Source organism: Phaethon aethereus (genome assembly GCF_964289735.1).
Source record: "Phaethon aethereus genome assembly, chromosome: 2".
NCBI lineage: Eukaryota > Metazoa > Chordata > Aves > Phaethontiformes > Phaethontidae > Phaethon > Phaethon aethereus.
This window is the reverse complement of record NC_138582.1, coordinates 148,404,536-148,427,621: the sequence shown is the minus strand read 5'-3', so window position 1 is coordinate 148,427,621 and position 23,086 is coordinate 148,404,536. Positions and strand designations below refer to the sequence as shown.

The 23,086-nt window shown below is 44.7% G+C and overlaps 2 protein-coding genes across 3 annotated transcripts; one reads left to right on the top strand and one right to left on the bottom strand.

Moving 5' to 3' along the window:
- Window positions 1-742: 742 nt before the first annotated feature.
- On the top strand, window positions 743-7,018 carry C1QL3 (complement C1q like 3; the record flags this gene model as incomplete). Its single annotated transcript, XM_082015148.1, has 2 exons — window positions 743-2,172; window positions 6,839-7,018. The coding sequence occupies exons 1-2, from the start codon at window positions 1,585-1,587 to the stop codon at window positions 7,016-7,018; spliced, it is 768 nt and encodes a 255-aa protein (XP_081871274.1). The 5' UTR covers window positions 743-1,584.
- A 3,367-nt stretch (window positions 7,019-10,385) lies between these two features.
- Window positions 10,386-21,883, bottom strand: PTER (phosphotriesterase related; the record flags this gene model as incomplete). Of its 2 annotated transcripts, XM_082014719.1 has the most annotated exons (4): window positions 21,101-21,883; window positions 17,333-17,598; window positions 13,751-13,891; window positions 10,386-10,596 (listed from the first exon to the last, which is right to left on the bottom strand). In XM_082014719.1, exons 1-4 carry the CDS (start codon window positions 21,530-21,532, stop codon window positions 10,386-10,388), a joined length of 1,050 nt encoding a protein of 349 aa, XP_081870845.1. In that variant the 5' UTR covers window positions 21,533-21,883. The 2 variants fall into 2 exon arrangements, with proteins under 2 accessions (XP_081870845.1, XP_081870846.1); XM_082014720.1 differs by lacking the exon at window positions 13,751-13,891.
- Between the last annotated feature and the right edge of the window lie 1,203 nt (window positions 21,884-23,086).

Sequence of the window (23,086 nt, the reverse complement as noted above, 5' to 3'; positions counted from 1 at the left end):
AAGTATGATTTAGGAATCAATTCTGCTTGTTTATTTGAACAGTTCTTTGTGTACCTTGTATATCTGTGAGCAGGACAAGTTCCTTAATATTTTCCTGGGGGAAATGCAACTCATATTGCACATTCACCTTCACACTCAGAGGTGCTCACCAGTCCTTGGAGGAGGAGAAACCTTTCACACACACAGAAAGTAAAAAGAAAAAAACCTGCAAGACTTAACAAAACGCTTTGCGGCCCCCGAGTTAAGCCAGGGAGACCTTTTTCTCAGGTCCAGGCATCTGTTGATCTGCATATGCCCCGCACTTTCCTTTGGCTTTTAACAAAAGGGAACTCCTTTCCTCGGTGTCAGTTTGCTAGCGCAGCGGTGGCTGGCTTTAACACTAGGAAACATTGCAGCCGGTGATGAGTATGTCAATTTTAATTCACAGAAAGAACTGTTTCCTTCTCTGCGTTTATAGTTGTAATCGGGAAGGGGGAAGAGGGAGATCCGAAATTAATAGCTAATCGCTATTACTGTGCGAGGTGGGAGGTATATTTTCAAATAACTTCCACTTGGACAATCGGTAACTGTAAAGCATCCCTACATTTAAAGCGGTATTTCCCAGAAAACACTAACATGGCAGGGTGGCCTCAGGGAAGCGTTAAACAGGAGGTGGATTGACCTTTTAATTCTCGATCGGTGACCTGAAGGGTACCTAGAGGCTGCTAAGCACATCTCTTCCTTCTGGTCTGCTCCAGAAAGAGCTGTCATCGCAAGATGCAGCTAGTGAGCGAGGCTCACGATTTCACTGTTCAACCCTTTGCGGGAGGGGTGGGGGAGGGAGATAGGAAAAAAAAAATATATATTTCCCACACTGCCAGAGTAATGCCAAACTCTCTGTGAGTGGGAAGAGCAGAGCAGATGCTGGAATGAGATGCCAAAGCAGCTCCCCTTTCCCCTGCGCTTTTGGGTGCCTATAAATTGCTCCAGCGCGCTCGTCAGCCTCCTCCTCTCCTGGCAGGTGGCACCGGGCAGGATCCCGCTCTCCCTCCGGCTCCGGCTCCGGCGCGGCGGCGGGCGCTCGGCAGCGGGCACCGGGGCGGCCGGGCGGCGCGTCCCCGCTGAGGACTGTCGTCTTTGAGAAAAAAAAAAAAAAAAGAAAAGAAAAGAGACGAGAGAAAGAGCGAGCGAGGCGGCGAGCGGGGCGATCGCGAGAGGAAAGGCAAGTTCCAGGGAAAGTTGACTCGGACTGCACAGCCTGCAAAAAAAAAAAGTCGATCGCCAGCGGGAGCATAAAAGTGCGGGAGGCCGGGGCGCGGCGGCAGCTCTCCCTCCCTCCCTCCCTCCTGCCCGCCCGCCCGGCGGCTGCAGCGGCCGCAGCGGAGCAGCGCGACCCGCGGAGCCCCCGCCGGCACCGGCAGCGGGAGGGCGGCGAAGCCCCAGGGGAGCCGAGCTCGCGCGGGCTCGGCGGTTTTTCGGCTCTGAGGAGGTCCCCGGCCAACCATCAAGATTTTGTCCAAAAGCAGGCAAGAGGATCGCCCTGCGCTGAGCCGGCTGGTGGGCAGCAGGCGGCGGCTGATCGCGGCCGGCGCGCTGGGGGTGGTGATGGTGCTGCTGCTGGTCATCCTCATCCCGGTGCTGGTCAGCTCGGCCGGCACCTCGGCGCACTACGAGATGCTGGGCACCTGCCGCATGGTCTGCGACCCCTACGGCGGCACCAAGGCGCCCAGCACGGCGGCCACGCCCGACCGCGGCCTCATGCAGTCCCTGCCCACCTTCATCCAGGGGCCCAAGGGGGAGGCCGGCCGGCCGGGCAAAGCGGGGCCCCGCGGCCCCCCGGGGGAACCGGGGCCGCCCGGCCCGGTGGGGCCGCCGGGTGAGAAGGGCGAGCCGGGGCGGCAGGGCCTGCCGGGCCCCCCCGGGGCGCCGGGGCTGAACGCGGCGGGGGCCATCAGCGCCGCCACCTACAGCACCGTCCCCAAGATCGCCTTCTACGCCGGCCTCAAGCGGCAGCACGAGGGCTACGAGGTGCTCAAGTTCGACGACGTGGTCACCAACCTGGGCAACCACTACGACCCCACCACCGGCAAGTTCACCTGCTCCATCCCCGGCATCTACTTCTTCACCTACCATGTGCTCATGCGGGGCGGCGACGGCACCAGCATGTGGGCCGACCTCTGCAAGAACAACCAGGTGGGCGCCGGTGGGGAGCCGGGGACATGAGGGCGGCGGGCGCGGAGAAGGCAGCGGGCGCCCGGAGAGAGCCGGGTCCTCCGAGGGGAGCCGGGTACGCTGAGGGGAGCGGGCGCCCGGGGCGAGTCGGGCCCTCTGAGGGCAGCAGGTGCCCGGGCGGAGCCGGACTCCCTGAAGGAGCGGGCGGAGCGGAGCGAGAAGGGCGGGAAGCGGGCGGCGGGCGGGGAGGGGGAGCCGGGCGGCCGCTGGAGGCGGTGCGGGCGGCGGGCGTGCTGGGCCGGGGAGCGGAGTGGAGCCGGCGCCCGCCGCTCCGCAGCCGGCGGGGACCCTGCGGCCGGCGCCCCTGCGGCCGGCGCCGGGGCCGAGGCGCGGTTAGCCGCCCCGCTCCGCCTCGGGTGCCCGGGGGTGGCTGAAGGGCCGGGAGTTCCGCGCAGAGCCGCGGCCACCCCGGGCCGCCGGCTGAACGCGGACATTTCCCCGAGAGTTTACGCCGCTGTCGCCCGCTCCCAGCCCGCTGTCCGGGCCGGCCGGCGGGCAGGGCGGCCGCCCCTGGCGCCGGCTGCCGCCCCGGGCGGTGTGGGCCATTCCGGGACCCCTGCCCTCAGCCCGGCCGGGCCGGGAGCCGGGGGACGGTCGGGGCGGTCGCGCAGGCAGCTCTGCCCTCGCGGGGGCGAGGGGACCCCCGGCCGGGGCCGGGCGTTCCCCCGGGGAGGGGAAACCCCCCCGAGAAGGAAGAGGAGCCGGGGGCGGCTGGTGAGCTCGGGAGAGGGTGGTCCTGTGTGGGGAAAGGGTGAGATGTGGGGGAGGCAAGCAGCCACGGGACGGGGCTCCCACGCAGCGAGGCGCCGGTTTTGACACGCTCAGCCCCCCGCGGGGAGCGAGGTGTCCCTCTGCCAGGGGAAGCCGGTAGCCGTGGGAGCTCGGCGCCCCCAGGCCTCACCGGCTGACGGACCGCGCCGCGGCGGCAGACCGGGCTCCGGCGAAGGCCGGCGCGGCCCGAGGTCGGCCGGCAGCCCCGCGGGGGGATGGAAACGCTCGCAGGAGCTAAAGATCTTGCGACGCGACCGTCTGAAAGGCAGAGGGATCATCCATTTTCATTAGGATAAACGTTGCCGCCGCGCTTGCAGAGGCTGTGCCTGTAGCTCGCCCCGAGGAGCCGTTCTTCGCAATTCCGCGCTTCGTCCATACGTAGTTAGCGCACACAGATACGTCGGCTCTAATTACTGCAGCGCGTAGCGGTGCTGCCGAGGTATCCGCCGTCCCTCCCGCTCCGGGCGCCCGGCGGGGCGCGCGGTGTGCCCGGGCTTTCCCGTGCCTCCGGGAGCTCCGCAGAGCTGCCGCCGGACACCCCGGCCCCCCATGCGGCAGCCGCGCACCCGCGGGTCGTTCACTGCCTGCGCTGTCCCGGCACGCCGGGGGCTGCGGGGCCGCGCTGCCGGCTCCGACCGGCCCGGGGAGCCCGGAGCTCTCCCCGGGCTTTTCACCCTCAGGTGGGGCGGGATGGGGGGGGGGGGGGGGGGCGGTCCGCTCTGCGCGGTGTCCGTGGGACTGAAAATCGGACTCCGTGTGCCCGCCGCGGGTGGCAGGTCGCGGAGGGGCCTGTTCGTTTGCGTGTCTCCCCCCTCGTCCGGCGCGGCCGGCTCGGCGGGGCCGAGACCCCCTCCGCCGCCCGCCGTGCGGTGGGCTCGCCCGAACGCCCCCCCAGCCCTGCGTTTACGGCTCCTCGGAAGTCTGGGAAAGCAGGAGAGTGAGGACATCGGCAGAGATTAATTAAATTAGAAAATGTCTACCGTAAAAACTGTCTCGGCAGATAAACCAGGACTTACAAAGTACCTTGTAATATATTCACTTTGATTTCTTCGTACAAAGGCAATATTGGCCACCGCGAGAATACCGTTTAATTACCATGGTAAACAAAACTCCATGTTTCAAGTGTTTATTTTCCCAAAGCCTGAAAAATAAATACATACCAGTACTTTAAAAAAAGTAACCAATTATACATATTAAATTGCGCCTAGAATCTAACTGTTCCCAAATATAACTACTTCCAGTACCAGACATAAGACAAATTAAACTCGCAGTGATTAAAAAAGAAGAAAAAAGGCAGGGGCTCTATGTATATATTGGTGTATATCTATGCAGATGTAAGTATTTAGTTAAATATCTGCATACAAACTATTTAAAATTGACGCACAGTTTTAATGCAGCAGTGTCTCCTTTTGATTATGATTTATACTTGACTCACTAAATGCTGATGCGATAGCAGTTAACTTTGTGTATTATTTGTAAGAAAGCTTAGGGATTTTGGAAGTAAGTCATTAAATGGAGTCTAGCAAAGATAACATTACAAAATCAGTGTTTTCTGACAATGAAAAAACGCAAACCGTTGTAAAGGGTGTGACTTACAGGAAAAAAAATCATTCATAAGCAATGCACAGGAGGAACCTCAAGGTCTCCACTGTTAACACATTGCCTTCTTTAATGGTTATAAAGCTTGAAGAGGGAAGTGCTGACATCACATAGCTTAGCTAGTTTGTGTGTGCGACTTGAGGGTGAAAGATGAGGTGAGCAGTCATGCAACTTATGGAATGTATAGTCCATTAATGGTTTAATTTTGAGATGCATTTACCCTCTTGCAGCAGTACACTGAGAATTCATTTGAGACTGTTCTCCCAGGCTTTAAAAAGAAATTGCTCTGGCTAACCAAACAAGGAGGTAAAACGTCTAAGAATAGCACACTGAAGTTTACAGGACATTTGTTTGTACATAGGACAGTAAGATCTATACTTTGGTTTCTAGACTTTCAATACCCACAATCTTTTTTTCTTCAGCCAGTATGTACTATCTAGAATCTTAAAAGTGAAATATCCATTGCTGTTGTAGCCAGTGTCTATATGGTGACTCCCTTAGGATAGTCACTAACACAGTTCAAATTCTCCTTTGCTATCCACAGAAAAACTACATTTTAGACAAATCCACAAAGTAGCATATCATTATGATGTAAATGGAAATTTGGAAAGTAGTTTAAACCATTTTGTTTGCCAGTATGCTACATACTACTTCTCTATGAAAGTTTTTTACCTCATCTATAGTCTTTTTATTCCTTCTCTCTTGCCCTTTCCACTTACACAACCAGCGACCGTCTCAGCCCATTACTATTTTGTTTGGAGGGTATTTCCAGGGTTAAAGGCCCAGAGCCTTCAACTCCACCCTGCTAGTCATTAATCCAGAAGAGATCCCCTCTGTTTAGGATAATAATTGCTTAAACACTAGCAAAATAGATCACCTCTGTGAACACCACCAGGCAATTCAGGATCAAGAAGTCCTGAATTAGTTGTGGTTTATCATCATGCCATGTATCAGTTTGAATTTGCAGACTGTCACACCACCAGAAGTCTTTTAAGCCTTTTTCACTCTTCTTATGGCTTATGTAAAGAATTTCCACCTACTGTGATTTTTAAACTGCATGATGCCGTAAGATCCTGCATGGTAAAGAACCCCCTCCTTTTTAACTTTTCAATATTAATGTGAGATCACCTCACATGAAAATTTAATTTGGAAATTTATCATTTAAACTTTGAAAGGAATTCATGGAAATTTGTGACTTATAGCCTATTTTTTCAATTCAGAACAGATAAAATCCCACATATAGTACGCCAAGTCATGCATTATTACTTAGTTCAGGTTTGCAGCACCACTAAATCACTTCCTGCTCTGTAACTACACTAGAACAAAGACAAGCAACAAGCAGATGATGTGTTACACTGAAATAAATTACATACAACTAAGTTTAAATATTTTACCAAACAGGGTCAAATTATATATAAATGATTTGGAGGCTTACAATGGCACAGGCTGTTCGTTGCTGAAAACCAACATATATCTTGAAATTGCAGATTGCTTCCAGTTTGCTAGTAATGTCAAATTTAATCAGTAACAGAATAGCAAGGGAGAAATGGGGAAAAACGTATGTTTGAGTGAAAGTTGCAAATGAAGAGTCCTCAGTTACCTGTACATTCTGAAACCTCTTAAAGCAAATAACGATTTGCCTGTGATTTTTCAAATGTGCATCTCTCACAACACACAGAAATTAAGTGTTTGCTTACTGAAATGTGGCAATAACAGTTTTTCCCAACCCCAGCTAGGATCCTCACCTGCTTGTGGGCATTGGCCTGGGCGTGTCTGTGGGTGGGTGTGTACTTTCTATATTCTTTCTGCAGCATGATCCTATTAGTTGTATGACGACAACTTGCTTCTGGAAAAAGTCCAGCCTGGTACCGGTAGGGCCTGTCTGTGGATCCTTGCCAATGCCAATCGCTTGTTCCGCTGAAATAAAAGTTACGCCAGCGTAGAACTGGCACACGGCCAGATTCAGTTCTCCGAGCTCCAGCTATTGCTATCTGTATATTTAAAAAAGGCTCCAAACATTTACCGGAGTGCAAGCCGTAGTGTATTAATGTGCTAACCGAGAAATGAGCAGGCTATCGCTTTAGTTTCAAATGTTGTATTGTAATATCCACATGAAAAAAACCCACACTGTATTTTGCTAGACATTCAAAGTGGCAATGTACACATGCTGAATAAAGCGTTGAGGATAGGCTTTTATTTCACCGTGCCGTAAAAATTATCTGAGTTTTCTTAACCGCTTATTATGTATTTTACATAGGTTCGAGCTAGCGCGATTGCTCAGGATGCTGACCAGAACTACGACTACGCCAGTAACAGCGTGGTTCTTCACTTGGAGCCAGGAGATGAAGTTTACATTAAATTAGATGGAGGAAAAGCACATGGAGGAAACAACAACAAATACAGCACATTTTCTGGATTTATTATTTATGCTGACTGATAATGCATAAAAAGACCCACCAAACCAATCCAAAAATGAAGCTTGCTCTTCTGAGCAATGGATTTGCGTGGCAAAAGTCAATGAAACAAGCACCCCAGCAGAGCGACCACCGAACACCTCAGTAGCGGGGAAAAAAAGTCGAATGCTACCTGATTCGCATCTGTACCACACGGAGAAACCTTACGTTAAAAAATGACAAACCAAGTTAAACAGATGTGCGATCCACTACCGCCAAAGCAAATACTTCCTCATTGTTAGTGTCCATGTGAATGAAGTCCTACATAGATCAAATTTTTATAGAAAAAACCCACCACCACCTAAGGACGCTGAGTTATTTCTTCAGTGTATATGATACTTTGATGTGTTATGATCTTGCTGCTTTATCCATACTTCAGCTTTGGTTCTTGTGACTTACTTGCTAACAATGATGCTTGGAGTCCACTCATAGTGTGGTGAGGAATGATTTCACAATAAAAGGAAGAGGTAATCAAAATATACTTTCTCTCTCCAAAGGAATTGTTTGCCTTGTACTTTTCTTATCCTTCCACTTAAAACTAGAAACTAATTAGCTTCAAGCCTTAACTCAATGTTCCTGCTTTGTAGGTTTACATTAGACTTTTAACGTAAAATCAATCCAGTGGAGTTGTTTAAATTTTGTCTTGCCCTTAGCTGTGTCCTAAATGAAAAAGAAGAATAAAAGAAACACTTTTTTTCCTGAAAAACATAACAGTTGACTAACTATTCTATTGGACCAAATCTCTGATTCCACCGAAGCCAATGGCAAAACTCCCATTGATGTTAGTGGAAAAAGGATTTGGCTTTTCATTTGTAAACATGTGTAAATATATATTTAGGCAATATTACAGGCCCATTCTTGATAGTTAGTTGTGTAAATATCTAGCAAGCCTGGCATCCACATCCTCAGACTAAGGTAGAGTGTTTTCTTTGCAGCAGTTAGTCTTCATTAGCCTTTTAGGACTTAGTCTGTACTTGGGTACTATTTTTAATAAAATAGTTATGACTTAATGTACCGCAGATGTTCAACTAGAATTTCATAGGAATATAATGTATCAGAACCGTATTTGTCTTGGGTGTCTTGTCTCACTGAAGTTAGTGGGATTATTCCCACAAAGGAAGAGTAAGAGATCAGACACGTGAGAAAATGTTGTCACACAGACCTTTTCCATGGTAGCTAGTTACCCGTTTGTAGTAAGGCGTGCCTATCAAATGGACACAGATAAGCATATTACCAAAAATGATAACACATATGCAAAGAAAGAATCAGATATTTACATGAAAAAAAAAAAAGTGTGTATTAAAACCTATTTTTCTCATTCATATATACATAGATATATATATATAAAGTCTCAAAGAAGCTTAATCCATCTAAAGGATTAATGGCTTGGAGAATTAAACTAAACACAGGTACTATGAGTTACATAGTTATAAAAATGCTTTAAAATCAGTCATAGCAGTAGTGTCCACAGAATATTTTTATTTGTTTTGCTTTGGGAGGGGAGGCTGTCTATTTCTCTCAGGTTAAACTTGCAGATTTCGTTCTAGACCTACATTTTAGCAAGATAATTAACTAGCTCCTTAGCACAGTTGGTTACATTATTTATGTTTAACATTTTGGCAAAATCAAGGTAACATTTCTATAAGTTGTTACAGAGTAATAGAGGCTACCCCTAGCATTTCTATTTCATGTCCTTTGCCACAAGCAACTTTGTCTAATGTACTAAGGGTACAAACTCAAATTTGTCTGCACTAAAATGTTGAAAGTGTCTGCCACTGTGACAAAAAAGCTCTTCAGTGCTGGCTGCTCAGTAGAAGTCTGATGAAGATTTTACAAATCTCTCTAAAAATCTCTTGTTTGAATGAGTGAAGCTTTTCTTAAACAGAACGTGTTACCCTTTCGGTTTCCGAGTTGTCCAATTAAAATAAATGCTGAGTTAGTCTAGGCTGACTGCGAGGGTCGCCAGCCTAACTCACCTAGGATTTATAGAGGGACACTGTGCTGCCTGTTGATGTGTGCTATCTCACCAGAGTGGTAAACTGGCTTTTCCTTTATGACAAAGTGCCACCCGATATCCGTACCTTGTGGTGATTACTCCTGGTTTTTTTTCTTTTCTACGAGGTAATGTATTTTAGTAACAGATGTGTAACTGACTTCATTTGTTGCTTTTATTGGTTAGCGTGCTCACGACAGCAGTGTAACTAGAGATTTTCTCCGTAGTTTCAAGCAGCAGCAATGTACCAAGCTAGGGATCATTTACAACTAGCAGTGTGTAGTTACTAAGGTATTTATTGGAAAAGCTCGATACTACAAGACGTATATGGTCAAATTTGAAGAAGCTTTTGAAATCAGGCCACCACTGCTACTGGATAAGACCATCTTTTTGGACAAATCACCTGCCCTCGTTAGACAAGAGCAAAGAACACACTTTGTGTGAAAAAAACACATATAAGGCAAACATTTCTTCCTTTTTCTTCATATCTTGATATACTGATTTGTAAAGACTTATATCACAACCTTTGTTATAACTATTGCAACTCATTAAATCTGTATTTAATGTAATATATTTTGACTTCTGGTGTTGCATCCTTACAAAAAGAAGCTGGTCTCCACAAAGTTTCACACAATTGCAGTGGGATTCTATAGGTTCAGGCTAAAAAATTAATGTGATTAAAAAAAGACATCTGTAATAATACTGCATATAGTTTAAGCTGTCATCAAATTTCTTTATTCAAAAATATATTTTTCCATGTATTTTTTACACTTACAGTTAAAAATAAGTAAATTGTTAAGCTAGAAGGAGACAATATGTTTTTAGAATCATTTGAGATTTCTTTTGCCTTCTGTTGTCTATGGAAGCTATTTAAAAGTCCCAGACCTTTTATCAAGCATTATTTAAAGAACATAAGGATAATTAGAAGATTGTCAATATTACAAGGACTAAAATCACACCCTGGAGAAGGAGAATTTAACTGAAAATCATAATTTCCTTCAAAGTCCAAGGGAAACATCTTCAAAAATATTTTTGGATAACTTTTAATAATAGTATTAGATTACTCTCTAGAAACAATTATTTTATTACAACAATTAGAAACAATTGAAAAGATTTTGCAGATAGGCTCGTATCCAGTAAATCATTCATGAACAGACTTTTAGAAGGGAGAAAATTCAGAGGGAGTACATAATTTTGTTGTTCTAATTAAAAATAAAAGTAAAAATCAGTTTCTTCGCATCTAATTAATAACTTCTAGTTTCTCTGAAAAGAACCGAGTCTTAAAATGACTGCTCAGCTGAAACAAATCTGAATTTTATCAAGCTTCCCTATCAAATGGGAATATTTATTCACTATTCCTACTTAAAAGTCAACCACTGCTTTGGATTTGCTAGGAGTATTTTATCAATTTTGTCTTGGGATATGCCTCTAATTAGCATTTTAGGAACTATGTTTTTAAGGATATGTGAATATCCATGACCTCCGTATTTCATCAACCTATTCTTAGTGTGCACATCATGAGCGATCAGAATTCTGTCTTCGTAGCCTTCATCGATCAGCATACGAACCCTGCAGAAGTAAAAAGCGTACCCGTCAGTGAAAGGTGCCCACTCTGCGACAGCACAGAACTGAGCAGGATTTAAATTTTTTACATTCCTGTGCTGCTGGACTGTATTAGCACTGAAAACACTTATCTTTAGGTACTCAGAAGACGTATTCCTTGCATGAATAAAACCACCTCTGAAAACATACCACCACACATCCCAAAGTGGAGAAGGAAAACTCTTCCCGGCTGGCACATGACTTCGCACTCCCAGTCCCACTAAGTCAATGGAGGAATTGAAGGACTTCAGCATCACCAAGCACGGGACACAGGTTTTACACACATGAGTAAGTAATAATTTCCTACATAAACTCCTTCTCAGCACGATCGACTCCTGGGATTAGTTCATGCTGCTGTCACACAGCTAGTTCCATTACATTTGTTAAGGACCGGACTCTCTGTGTGACAGGTCCTTTAAGAAGCCTGTCTCATTTACACAAATACTTTCACATCTTCAGTTAATTCCCATTTAGCAAACCAGGTTAATAAAAATTTTAAGTTGTCAGCATCATATTCCATATAGAGAGTTATCATCCGAACATGTTTCAAAGATGTTCATTAAAGAAGAAGATAAATAAGACAGGCATTGCAGATATGCCAGGAAAGAAGAGGAGTTAATACAGCAGCCCAGCGGAACAGACTTGGCAAAATGACAAGAAGTCAGCTTGGAAAAAGAAGCAATGCTTTTGGTCACTCCCTTGAAACCAGTCTGCTACAAGAACTCCTTCTGTTCCACATTTCACTCTGGGAACTTTAACCCCTTGTTCAGCTCATTTTTTAGAACTTGTTTGGTGGGTGTCTGTATTGCGTGACTGTTAAGTTTCCCACTTAGCTTCAGTTTAGTTCAGCAGTAGATTGCAGTATTAAAGTGGCAGAGACGGATAGACCAGACCTGGAAAGTGCTCGTTCCTCATGAAGGCACGCAATTACATCATTTGCCAGTGCTGTGAAATTCTAATTCTTACCTCAACGCCATAAACAGTGCCATATAGTGCACAACACTATGTATACCGTAGTATTACAACATCACAAGTATCTTCTCCAGCCTGAAATACAGAGACCACAAGCCAACCAGAGAATGAGAGCAATGACACTGGAGGGACTAAGTTCTTTGCTGAACAAACATCTTCTTAGAATCAACTCCTTTCCTATTTGGACTCATTTCATGGGTTGGGGAGGCATATGTTCCTTTACATTCCATATTCATTGCTGCTTTTTGCTCATTCCTGTAAGTTTAGTTAGTACTTGCTTCTGCCCTAAAGAAAAACTGTCCCTGAAAAAATTCAGTTTTTCACTTGCACTGGCAGTAGAGTGCAGCAAAAATTCATAAGTACACGCACCGCTAAACTGTGTTTGAGTAGGTATGGCGTGACTACGGAAGTTTACGTTTTGAATAGACAAGACCCGAACATACATTTTCCATTTAGTATTTTCATCAACACATTTAAAGGTCAATTTGATTTCCACCTCTCTGGTGCTGTTTGACAAAAAAGAAAACCCAAGGAGACTGCCACTGCCATCCTATGTCCAGTGTGGATGCATCAAAAGCCCAACAAAATCCATTTAATGGCACTTCTAACTCGAGTGCACATATTCACACCATACAATGCGACGGCAAACTTTTCATATTTTCTTCCTATAAACAGCCTGCTGCAAGAAATACTCAAATGCCAGAGAGTTTAGGGAGAGACATTGGCGGCTGAGCTAGTACCACGGCTGGAATGAAAACTTTGCCACAGTTGAACAAGCGCTTCTTAACCAAGACACAGTCCATTCCTCTACCCATATTCCTCACAGTGCTTCTGCACGTGCTGACCTCACATGGCACAGAGGAGGGGAGGAGGGCGCAGGGCAGGGAGGCAACTTTACCCATTCTCCCATTCTAGGTGTGAAACTTGCCGATTCACTGCAACAGTTTAAAATACTGAGTGCAAGACTGAGGGCCCTGTTAAGAGAGAGGAGTGATTTCTAGTGTGAAAAGCAGCAGCAAACGCTCAGCACTAAGTGGAGTAGCAACCACGGCACCTTCTTGAAAAGAGAACAGCCTGAAAACAGAGAAGAAAAGTCTTGAGGCTAATCTGATAACGCGGGGCAGGGAAGCTGTGTCCGAAATACAAGCAAAAGCTGGAAAGTTACTTCATTAGTGATCGGGGATCATAAAATCTTCCTCATCACAGAGAAGAAAATAATTGTTTCTGATCCTAGAAGGAAAAAGGACAAGGGCAGGATGGCACCCCACCCCTCAGAGACCTGCCACACACTGTGGACAAGCAGCACAGGAGAATCACACCTCCGGGCAGAGTCAGAAGCCGATTCCCAGCACATCCTACCTACCTGTCTCAGGCAGTTTCTGCAAGGAATGTATCTCCTTGGCAATACCTTGTGTTAGCACAGCACAACAGATTTGCTGTGCAGCTGAGCTGAGACTGCATGTGCCGACAAGAAGCAGGGAAGAGGTATCCTGCCAGTGGGGCCAATATTTTCACATTGTGAGTGTGAGGAACATGGGAGTTCTGAGGAGACTGGAATCTCACCCTTCAAAAGAGGGAAAGGGCAAAAGGAGAGTGGGAGGAGAGGTAATAAAGTGCTTGGAAGAACAAAAGTCTGGTTTTGAGGATGGAAGCATGAATCAAACCCATCCAAGACAACGAGTTTTGGTCGGTTAGCGCATTCGTGAGGAGATGTAACAGGCTCCGACGATGCTTAGTAGCAGCACTAGGTTTCCAGTACCATGTTTCAAACAAAAGCCAAACCCTAACATAAGTTTGTATCTCCAGCCTTTTCTTTTTTACGGCCTATATAAATGCAGTACATGATAAAATTCAGCCAGATCAGCATGTGATTAGGACAGAGAATGAAGTTTAAAATGCTCTTGATGTTTTTCTCAAGTAACTTTCTACAACACTACTATTCTACATCTTCCTTTGCAGATGAAGGAAATCATACATGCTGCCCTAAAGGCGTGACAGGAGCAGAAAAAAACCTGTCGTTATCTTAGTATGAAAAAAAGACAATTTTGAACAGCAAGCAGTATTACCCTGTGATGCCCTTAAAGCAAGTACCAGAAATACTCATTTGTCAATGGCAATGCTACAGCTTAAACGGCACGGAAGCAGATACCTTGCAATTCTTTCATTGTCGCTCGGCATGTCAATATCAGGATGGAACTGGTAGTGAAGAAATTCTGTACCAAATAGGTCATACTCTAAATAGCATCCCAGTTTAGCAAATTCCAGAAGTTTCTTTGTATCAAATATAGTCCTGCAGAGCATATATAATACAAAGTCAGCATTGTAATAGAAAGGAAAAAAAAACCCCTCATGGTATGAGGATAGGTATTTTGCAGCTTCCTAATTGCAACGAACAAAAACAATAATCCAAGATTTAATTCACCCTTTTGAAAAACAGGACTCCTGTTTGACACATGGACCTTAAGAAGCTCATACACAGCATTGTCCTTCCTACATTCATCTAGGACTTCATGCATTAAAAAAAACCAAAACAAAACCAACTCTTCCTCCATGAAATAATGAAAACATTTATGATAATCTTTAAATGGAAATAGAAAAGTTACTTGCTTTTGATATCACTAAACTTCTCAACAGACAACCTAACAAGGAAGGACATTTAAGGAGGAGGTTAATTCATAGTGACATTTTAAAAAAAGACAATGGATTACTTACACAAGACAGATTTACTTTCCCAAAAGAGTTACAGGAGACAGCTACATCCAGGGCTTGTTCCATCCATCACACACTGGTAATACACAACTTTGTCTTTAGTTTCTATTCTGTACAGTGATGTTTCTAGATTGTCATTAGAACAGCAATATATCATTGTTTGCACTGGGATCTGGCCAGAATGCCTTAAGGAAACGCTCTCACCAAAATATATAATGGCACTGTGAGTACCTGGGACATGGGCTTTGCAGCAGATTTGAAAAGTTGAAGGAACAAAGCTACTAAACCCCATCACTCATTCAGAAAAGAACAGCAACTGAAATTAGAGCTCTCTGGAATATTTTTTTTCTTTGAATCACTTTTATCAAGAGTATAAGCTATCCAAAGGAAAACAAAAACGCTCAAATGATACATTATAAATTTATCTTTATAACAACAACACAATTTTTTTCATCTAAGGAAAAAACAAGTTTTCTTGAGAACAGCACAGTTAACCAAAAGGGCAGTAGTTTAGGGTTTTTTTATTATTGGAGATATTGGTGCCACAAAGTAATTTTACCCTATACAATTACATCACAGTCTGTTGCTATGGAGATTACTGATGTCACAATTTCAATATTATGACTTAACAACAGGATCAAGTAGGAGGAACAGATGGGTTGAGAGAGAGAAAACCCTTGTTCAAGCAAGCCTGCCATCAGCAGGAGTCTAAGACTTGCCAACTGTAATTAATAAAAAAATGTTATTTTTAAACAAATGTTACAGTTTACAGAGCCTGAACTTTTATTACCAAATGAGTTTTCAAAGTGCAGAGCAAGAGAATGGGTTGTATTAGATCCAACCCTGCTCAGTTCACAGGGACACAGTAGAGCCAAGAGTGTTCATCTTTGCCAGGTGGCAAAAAGCACCCAACACTGTATTTCAAAATCACAGCCAGAACAACTTCTTTTGAAAACTACTTAGTGGTGTGCTTTTGGGTGCTCTGCCCCAACGAAGAGCTGGAGAGCTTAATTTCATCAGCCATTGGGTCCCCTTGTAAGCCACACACACGTAGCAGCAGCAGTTCCCAATAAAATCGCTAATTGTGCTGGAATTAGGTGCTTGGGCAGCACGTGTCCCTGAGCAGCCCTGAACACACAGAAGAGGAGAGGGGACACAGGGAAGCATCCTGTAATTTGGACCTCACCCATAAATCACCACAGGGACACCCACCAAACCATTATCAAACAGGGGTTCATAACAGCTGCTGTGAATCTTCTAACAAAAGCTACTCAAGTGAATGAATGTTGATCTCCACCAAGATACCTTTATAACCTTCATCTCTAATAAATGGCCAAAGCCAAGACTCCATAGCTTTTGCTCCCCAGCCTTTATCTACACCGTAGTTTCATTATGGACACTTGGTACTTTTTGTTCTAAGGTGCTAAATTGCAAAACATGGTAGCCAGCATTTTAGTTCTATCATCCGACTGTAAATCCACCTGAAAACTACCATTCTGTCTATGTCAAAAGCAGACATGAAATATGGAGCTATGTACAAATTTATCTCGCATTTAAAGGACTGGGATGCTCCCACATGGATTCTTCTCACTGGAGGAGACTTAAAATGTTAAATGCACATTGCGAAGCCAAACTTCACATTCGTTTAGAGTCTATGTTATAGCAAGTGCCAACCTGAATGTGTGAAAGTAATGATATAAGGAGTACAAGGAAATGTCATATTGTGCATCAGCGGCTGTTAGTGAAACTGCACCTCTGTCTTGACTGTTTTCCTACTTATATTGCTTATTTTCCATCAGTAAATCACTGAATTCAATGATTTACAACAGTGTATAAAGGCAAAAAAAGGTAACTGGATTTTTTTATGTTGTATCAAAATGGCTACATAAGTACTGACACCTGCAGCTTGCTCAGTCCTCTTTCACAGAAAGATTTAAGTAATCAGTTTTTCTTTAAAAATGAGAGAAAAATATAGCTATAGATACAATGGAACGCAGGTAAATACATACAGAAAGCCTGTATCATTTATACATTGTCAAATATAAATAAAATTTCGTGGCACTGAATTTTATGCTCTTAAGATCCCCAAGTAAAACATTGAGCTCTGTGTGAATGCAAAACACCCGCAGCTTGATTTGCAAGCCCTTAGAGCCGTTAAGAAATTTGGAGCACAGTGCTCTTTGCCTGTGTTACACTCACACTGAGGGCAAACAATTCAATTGCTGAGAATCATATGACTGCAAGCAGTCTCCATTATTCAGCAACTGGCCAAACTAATCAATGCTTGGACATTTTCCAGCTCACCATGAGTAGTACAAGGTCACACAAAACTGATTTTGTAATAGAGGCTGTGTTTCTAAACTGGAAAGAGAAAATCAACCCAGTTCCTCCCCATGGCTGACGTGGAGGTCCTGGGTTTTGCTCTCAAGGAAACTAAAAGTTAGCTCTCTAGTCTATGCTAAGAACTATCCAAAACCCAACAATTTTCTCTTTAAACAATATTTCTCCTGTCTGGTAGCAGAACTGAAAAGATCTGGCTTCTGCTTTGATCCAGCATCCAGCCAAATCAGAGTTCTCCATTAGTAGCTGAGAGATTTTGGTCAGGCCCTTAAGAGTGGCCCAGTTTTCAAAACTGCTGGAAGCAACTGGTGACAGTTGGTCAACGTCCAATGCTTTCTAAATGCAGTGATTTGTGCAGGGATATGAATGAATGGAATCCCCATTTTCTAAAAATGTGGCTACAGTTATTCCTGATCTCACCCCCAGACCTTCAAAGACAGCGTTTAAAATCCATAAATCTCTTTCTCAGTGTGAACCTAAAAGCTGATCCTGACTGAAGTGCTGGAAGCTGATCAAGCTCTCTATAGGCAGTTTCATGTTTTTAAGTCAGTAAACTTGAAGATAATTCTTCATGTCGTGATCCCAGCGCACAACAGAAACCTAGCTATTTGCAGAGTGGCTCCCCCAAGCCCCAGCAGGTTGTGGCAATACTGCCAGAAGGACGGCATAATGGTCTGCTTACCTGTCAATGTGAGACATGACTGTCTTCAAAGTATCAGCCCCAGCTTCCTGCAGAATGCGGATAATCTGGAAAGGTGCATCGCTGTTCCTACCAGGATGGATGATAACAGGGCACCCAAGCTGTGACTGAGCCTGCGCTGTTGCCTGAAGCACTCTGTGTTCACTCTGAGTCAAAGGCCAGGAGCAACCTATCTCCCCCACCACACCGCACTTGATGTTAGTCCCATCCGCTCCATTGAGTATCTCATCAACAATAATGCCTGTAAGCTAGAAAACAGTAAAATGAAATTTCCAGTTATTAATACTAGTTGTGTTAAATAGCATCAAATTTGGCCTATGGACATGAGGCTAGTTACACTCCTGAGGTCTTTCTGAACTTATTTAATTAACAGGTGGGTGTGTGAAAACACTGCAGTTAAAATCTGGTTTCTGTCAACTAACATTGTGCTAGCCATTCACTAAGACCAAAATAAACACAAAGCAAGCCAATTTCAGAGTATCCACTCACACAGTTGCCCAGGTCTGCCAGGAAAGCTGGTCGACATAAAATTTGAACACTGACTTAGTCTGAGACTAATTTTTCTCTAAAAAAACAAAGCTCAGCATGAAACCTGTGCCTCACGTTCCTGAACTGTTTGCAGAAGCAATTCAGTGTAATTTCACAGAATCACAGAATCACTAAGGTTGGAAAAGACGCTCAAGATCATCAAGTCCAACCATTAATCCAACACCACCATGCCCACTAAACCATGTCCTGAAGCGCCACATCCACACGTTTTTTGAATACTTCCAGAGATGGTGACTCCACCACCTCCCTGGGCAACCTGTTCCAATGCTTGACCACTCTCTCGGTGAAGAAATTTTTCCTAATATCCAATCTAAACCTCCCCTGGCGCAACTTGAGGCCATTTCCTCTCGTCCTATTGCTAGTTACTTGGGAGAAGAGACCAACACCCACATTGTCACAACCCCCTTTCAGGTAGTTGTAGAGAGCGATAAGGTCTCCCCTCAGCCTCCTCTTCTTCAGGCTAAACAACCCCACTTCCCGCAGCCGCTCCTCATAAGACTTGTGCTCCAGACCCCTCCCCAGTTTCGTTGCCCTTCTTTGGACACACTCAAGCACCTCAAGGTCTTTCTTGTAGTGAGGGGCCCAAAACTGAACACAGGATTCAAGGTGCGGCCTCACCAGGGCCGAATACAGGGGCACGATCACTTCCCTACTCCTGCTGGCCACACTATTGCTGATACAGGCCAGGACGCTGTTGGCCTTCTTGGCCACCTGGGCACGCTGCCAGCTTATATTCAGCCAGCTGTCAACCAGCACCCCCAGGTCCTTCTCCACCGGGCAGCTCTCCAGCCACTCCCCCCCAAGCCTGTAGCATTGCATGGGGTTGTTGTGACACAAGTGCAGGACCCTGCACTTGGCCTTATTAAACCTCATACAGTTGACTTCTGCCCATCGATCCAGCCTGTCCAGATCCCTCTGCAGAGCCCTCCTACCCTCCAGCAGATCAACACTCCCACCCAACTTGGTGTCATCTGCAAACTTACTGAGGGAGCACTCGATCCCCTCATCCAGATCATCTATAAAGATACTGAACAAGACCAGCCCCAAAACTGAGCCCTGGGGAACACCGCTTGTGACTGGCCGCCAGCCAGATTTAACACCCTTCACCACAAATCTCTGGGCTCGGCCGTCCAGCCAGTTCTTTACCCAGCAAAGAGTAAACCTGTGTAAGCCACGAGCTGCCAGTTTCTCCAGGAGAATGCTGTGGGAGACGCTGTCAAAGGCTTTACTGAAGTCCGGGTAGAAAACATCCACAGCCTTTCCCTCATCCACTAGGCGGGTCACCTGGTCATGGAAGGAGATCAGGTTGGTCAAGCAGGACCTGCCTTTCATGAACCCATGCTGGCTGGGCCTGATCCCTTGGTTGTCCTTCATATGCCCCGTGAGCACTCTCAAGATGAACCGCAACTTCTTGCAAAACACGGGCTCAGAGAATAAGGAAACCTTGTCACTCAGACAGGGAAGGGAGAAACTCTGGCAAAGATCCCGAAGAGACAAGTTTAATGCAAATCCTGCTTGTGGGAATGCCAACACAAAACAACAGGAGCTCCGATGACTTCAGAAATACAAGAACAAAGCTCAGCTGACAAACTTACAGGGTCAAAATTTGCTTGCTTCTAAAATATTCATAAGCAAAAAAGACATCAGAAACTCCTAATAAAAGCAGTTTGTTGTAACAGCTTTAGTTTTTCTTTTCCAGAATAGGCCATATATCTTAAGGAATACATTCAGAATTCAGAGCACAAAATAGCACTGATGATGACCTGCTAACTCTTTGGCCCTGAATGTTAGGGGAATTGTCATTTTAAGGAAGAATAAAGAGAACAAAGGAAGAAGAAAGGTTTGCAAGCAAATCCAGGTAACCGAAAAACCCCACACCAATTTTCAAAGAAATCTGTAACTTATCCTTACTCCACACTTTGTCTCGTCAACAGCCTCATACAACATATTGGTAAATATTCAATCTACAGGCAAAAGTCAGTCCAAGCTATTACAATTTACAGCAGGCTTCTGCCGAACACTTTATCCTCTGATACAGAATTCATTCCTCTCCTGGAGAACACCTGTCCTGCAGCAATGTCTTTGCGTCACTAAATAGCTCTGCTAGGGCTGGCAACAAAACATTAAAATTGTCTTTGCCTAAACAGAAAACATACCATCATGTCAAATCCACCACAGCTGAGGTTATCAAGGAGCAGTCACTGCACAACCCTTTTAAGTAACCAGTTGCCTTCCGGACTGGATCAAGTATTGATTACCTGCTGAGTAGAGGACATCTGTGGGTCTCCAACTGTCCACCAAATACAGAAGGGAAACCTTTGCCCAGGAGTTCTATTTGTATCAAATTTCAAGTGATGCAAGAATATTTAGGAAAACTAGCACTGTTCTGTACAGGTTGGGCCAGCTTGGGTCCACTGTGGTTGGCAGCGCTGCATCACTTCACATCTGCTCAAGTTTTGACTATTGATTTTTAAAATGAATTTGACTCATTTGTAAACTGTGACAGATTTAAAAAAAATTTTCTCAACTCTGTTCATCTGCATTCACAACCTCTTGCCTTGGAGACTTCCCTTCCCTCTTCTCCCTATCATCACATTTTCTTAATAAAAGATGAATGAATATTTATTATTATAGGAATATCTGGGGACCTTGGTCATTATTAACACATTGTCTTAGGCACCATACAAACAATTTGATGTAGGTTCTGCCCTGAAAAGTCTGGAAAAATAGTAGAGAAGAGAGATATAACAGCCAGCCTGAGCAGAACAATGATTTACAGCTGTCCGGTAAATATTGAAATTATTTATGTTTTCTACAAGAATTCTGGGTTATCTCATTGGGAAGCAATTAGCCAGAAAAAGAGACAAAAGAGGCAGAAAGGATATATTCCTTCCTTAAAAACTGTAAAAAGAACAGGATAATTGGTGTTGTACCAGATGCCCATACATGGAGTACTTTATTTTCCTTTTACTGTTGCATTATAACAAATCCCTGAGAGAAAATGGAGCTTAAGAATTGGAAAATGCTAACAGATAATCCCAACACACACAAGTAGCGTTGGTCCAACTATAACACACAAGCAGTAACGCTGTTCCCCAGTTTTTCACATTGAGAACTTCTAGATTGCATCTATTTTGTTGAACTGACTCACCCAGGGATAATTCATAGGAGAGAGACTCTAAAGGAATGGTTAAGATTTACCTGCTCCACTGTCATGGCCTGTGTTTGAGAAGAATGAGTGGAATCCACATAAAATCCAGCCCCAGCAATAATATGGACTCCCGTTTCTTCAGCAAGTTTCTTCAAAGTATTCATATCCCGACCAATTCCTGTGGTTGTGTTTTCCACGATAGTCCCACCACCTGCTGCTTTAAAATGCAGCAGCTCTTCCTTCACAGCATCTGTTTCCTGATACAAAAGAAGATTTTCTTTGTGGCTGTAGGGATTTTGCTTAATCCAAAACAAGTTCTTCATCTCAATGGGCCCATCAGACAGAGGCTCTTGGCCTGGAGAAGGTGGACAAAAACAGCTGCTGTAGTTCATAGTCAAGTGTTCATGAGTCAACGTATAGCCAAGGCAGTTCGGATCCACAGGGCCCAAGACAGTCTGTGCCTTCCCTCCCAAGGAAGGCATTTTTCTTCAGCAAAAGGAAAAAAAAATCAGATTAAAAGAAGAAAGGAAACAAAAACATTTTAGATGGAGCAAACATTTCTTAAAAAATGTCTGAATTCCCTCCTCCCTCTCATGCATGTACCTACATGCTGTGTGTGTTCGCTGGAAAGTTTTAGAATCATAGAATAGTTTGGGTTGGAAGGAACCTTTAATGGTCATCTAGTCCAGCCAACCTGCAATGAGCAGGGACTTCTTCAACTAGATCAGGTTGCTCAGAGCCCCGTTCAACATGACCTTGGATGTTTCCAGGGATGGGGCATCTACCACCTCTCTGGGCAACCTGTGCCAGTGTTTCACTTCCCTCATTGTGAAAAATTTCTTCCTTCTATCTAGTCTAAATCTGCCCTCTTTTAGTTTAAAAACATTACCCCTTGTCCTGTTGCAACAGGCCCTGACGTTTCAAATGCTGCTTCCAATAGAGTGGTCAATATGAAAAACAAAGCATTTATTTTACTCAGCTGCACTTGTCTCAGTATCCTAGCAATGTAAAAATACCACATTCCAGTACAGGGAAATCATCATCATTTATTGTGTTATAGTCAATATCACATTAAGATAAATGTTTCCTATTTAATAACAACCACTGTATGTTCATTTACGATTCTCTGCTCTTCAGCAGCTGTCAAATTTTGTCAGCTTGAGCCACCAGATGAACATACTTGGCACCAAGGCTGAATATTCCTTACTGGTACATTAATTTTATTTATCTGTGTCCTCCAAGACTTACTATCCCCTTCACACACTGAGGAAGCTGTCAGTGTTCAGGCACCTTGTTTGCCCCTCTGTGTGAGGAACGCCGGGATCAAAATATTTTGTGATTGTCCGCTCCTTAGGACTTCAACAGAGGGTCGGGTTCTCCTGTCAGTTGTGCTGTGGAGGTCCGGAACAGCTCGGGACAACTCCTCCAAAGCCGACAACAGTTGCTAAAGATACAGCGTGGCCCCCAACCAGCGGGGCAGAAGCCGAAATGCTTTTCCCATCAGCTTCATTGGCCAAATATTTTACCCGTTAAGGACAGAGCTTAACCTAACATTTAATTTATGTGGCTCAGCCTCTAAGAGACCTTCTTCTTCATCTTTAACATGAGCAAAACAATGTTATTTCTCAAAACTTGGAATCGGTGGTGACAAAGTTACACATTGAGGTTACTTGTCTGCAGCTGGTTCATAGTCAAAGCCAAGTTTGGCCTGACTCGCTACAGGTTAGAATTAGCTGCAGCTCTCCCCGCTGGGATTTTGGGGTATTTTTTTCTTTTGGGGATGGGGGTAGTCTTTTTCATTTATGTGCCATATTAACATTAAACATAGCTGACTACCCAGTTCATGTTAGATCTTCCTGACGCTAGTTGCAAAGGCTTGAGGACATATAGTTATAATCCCTAGTCAACCAAAATCACCAGTTACGAAACAAAATGCATGTTTAATCATGTCCAGAAGACAGGACTAACTAGAGCATGCATTATTGATTAAAGAGAGAGGTCTTTCCCATTTCTGTCTCCCTTTTAGTGAATAATAT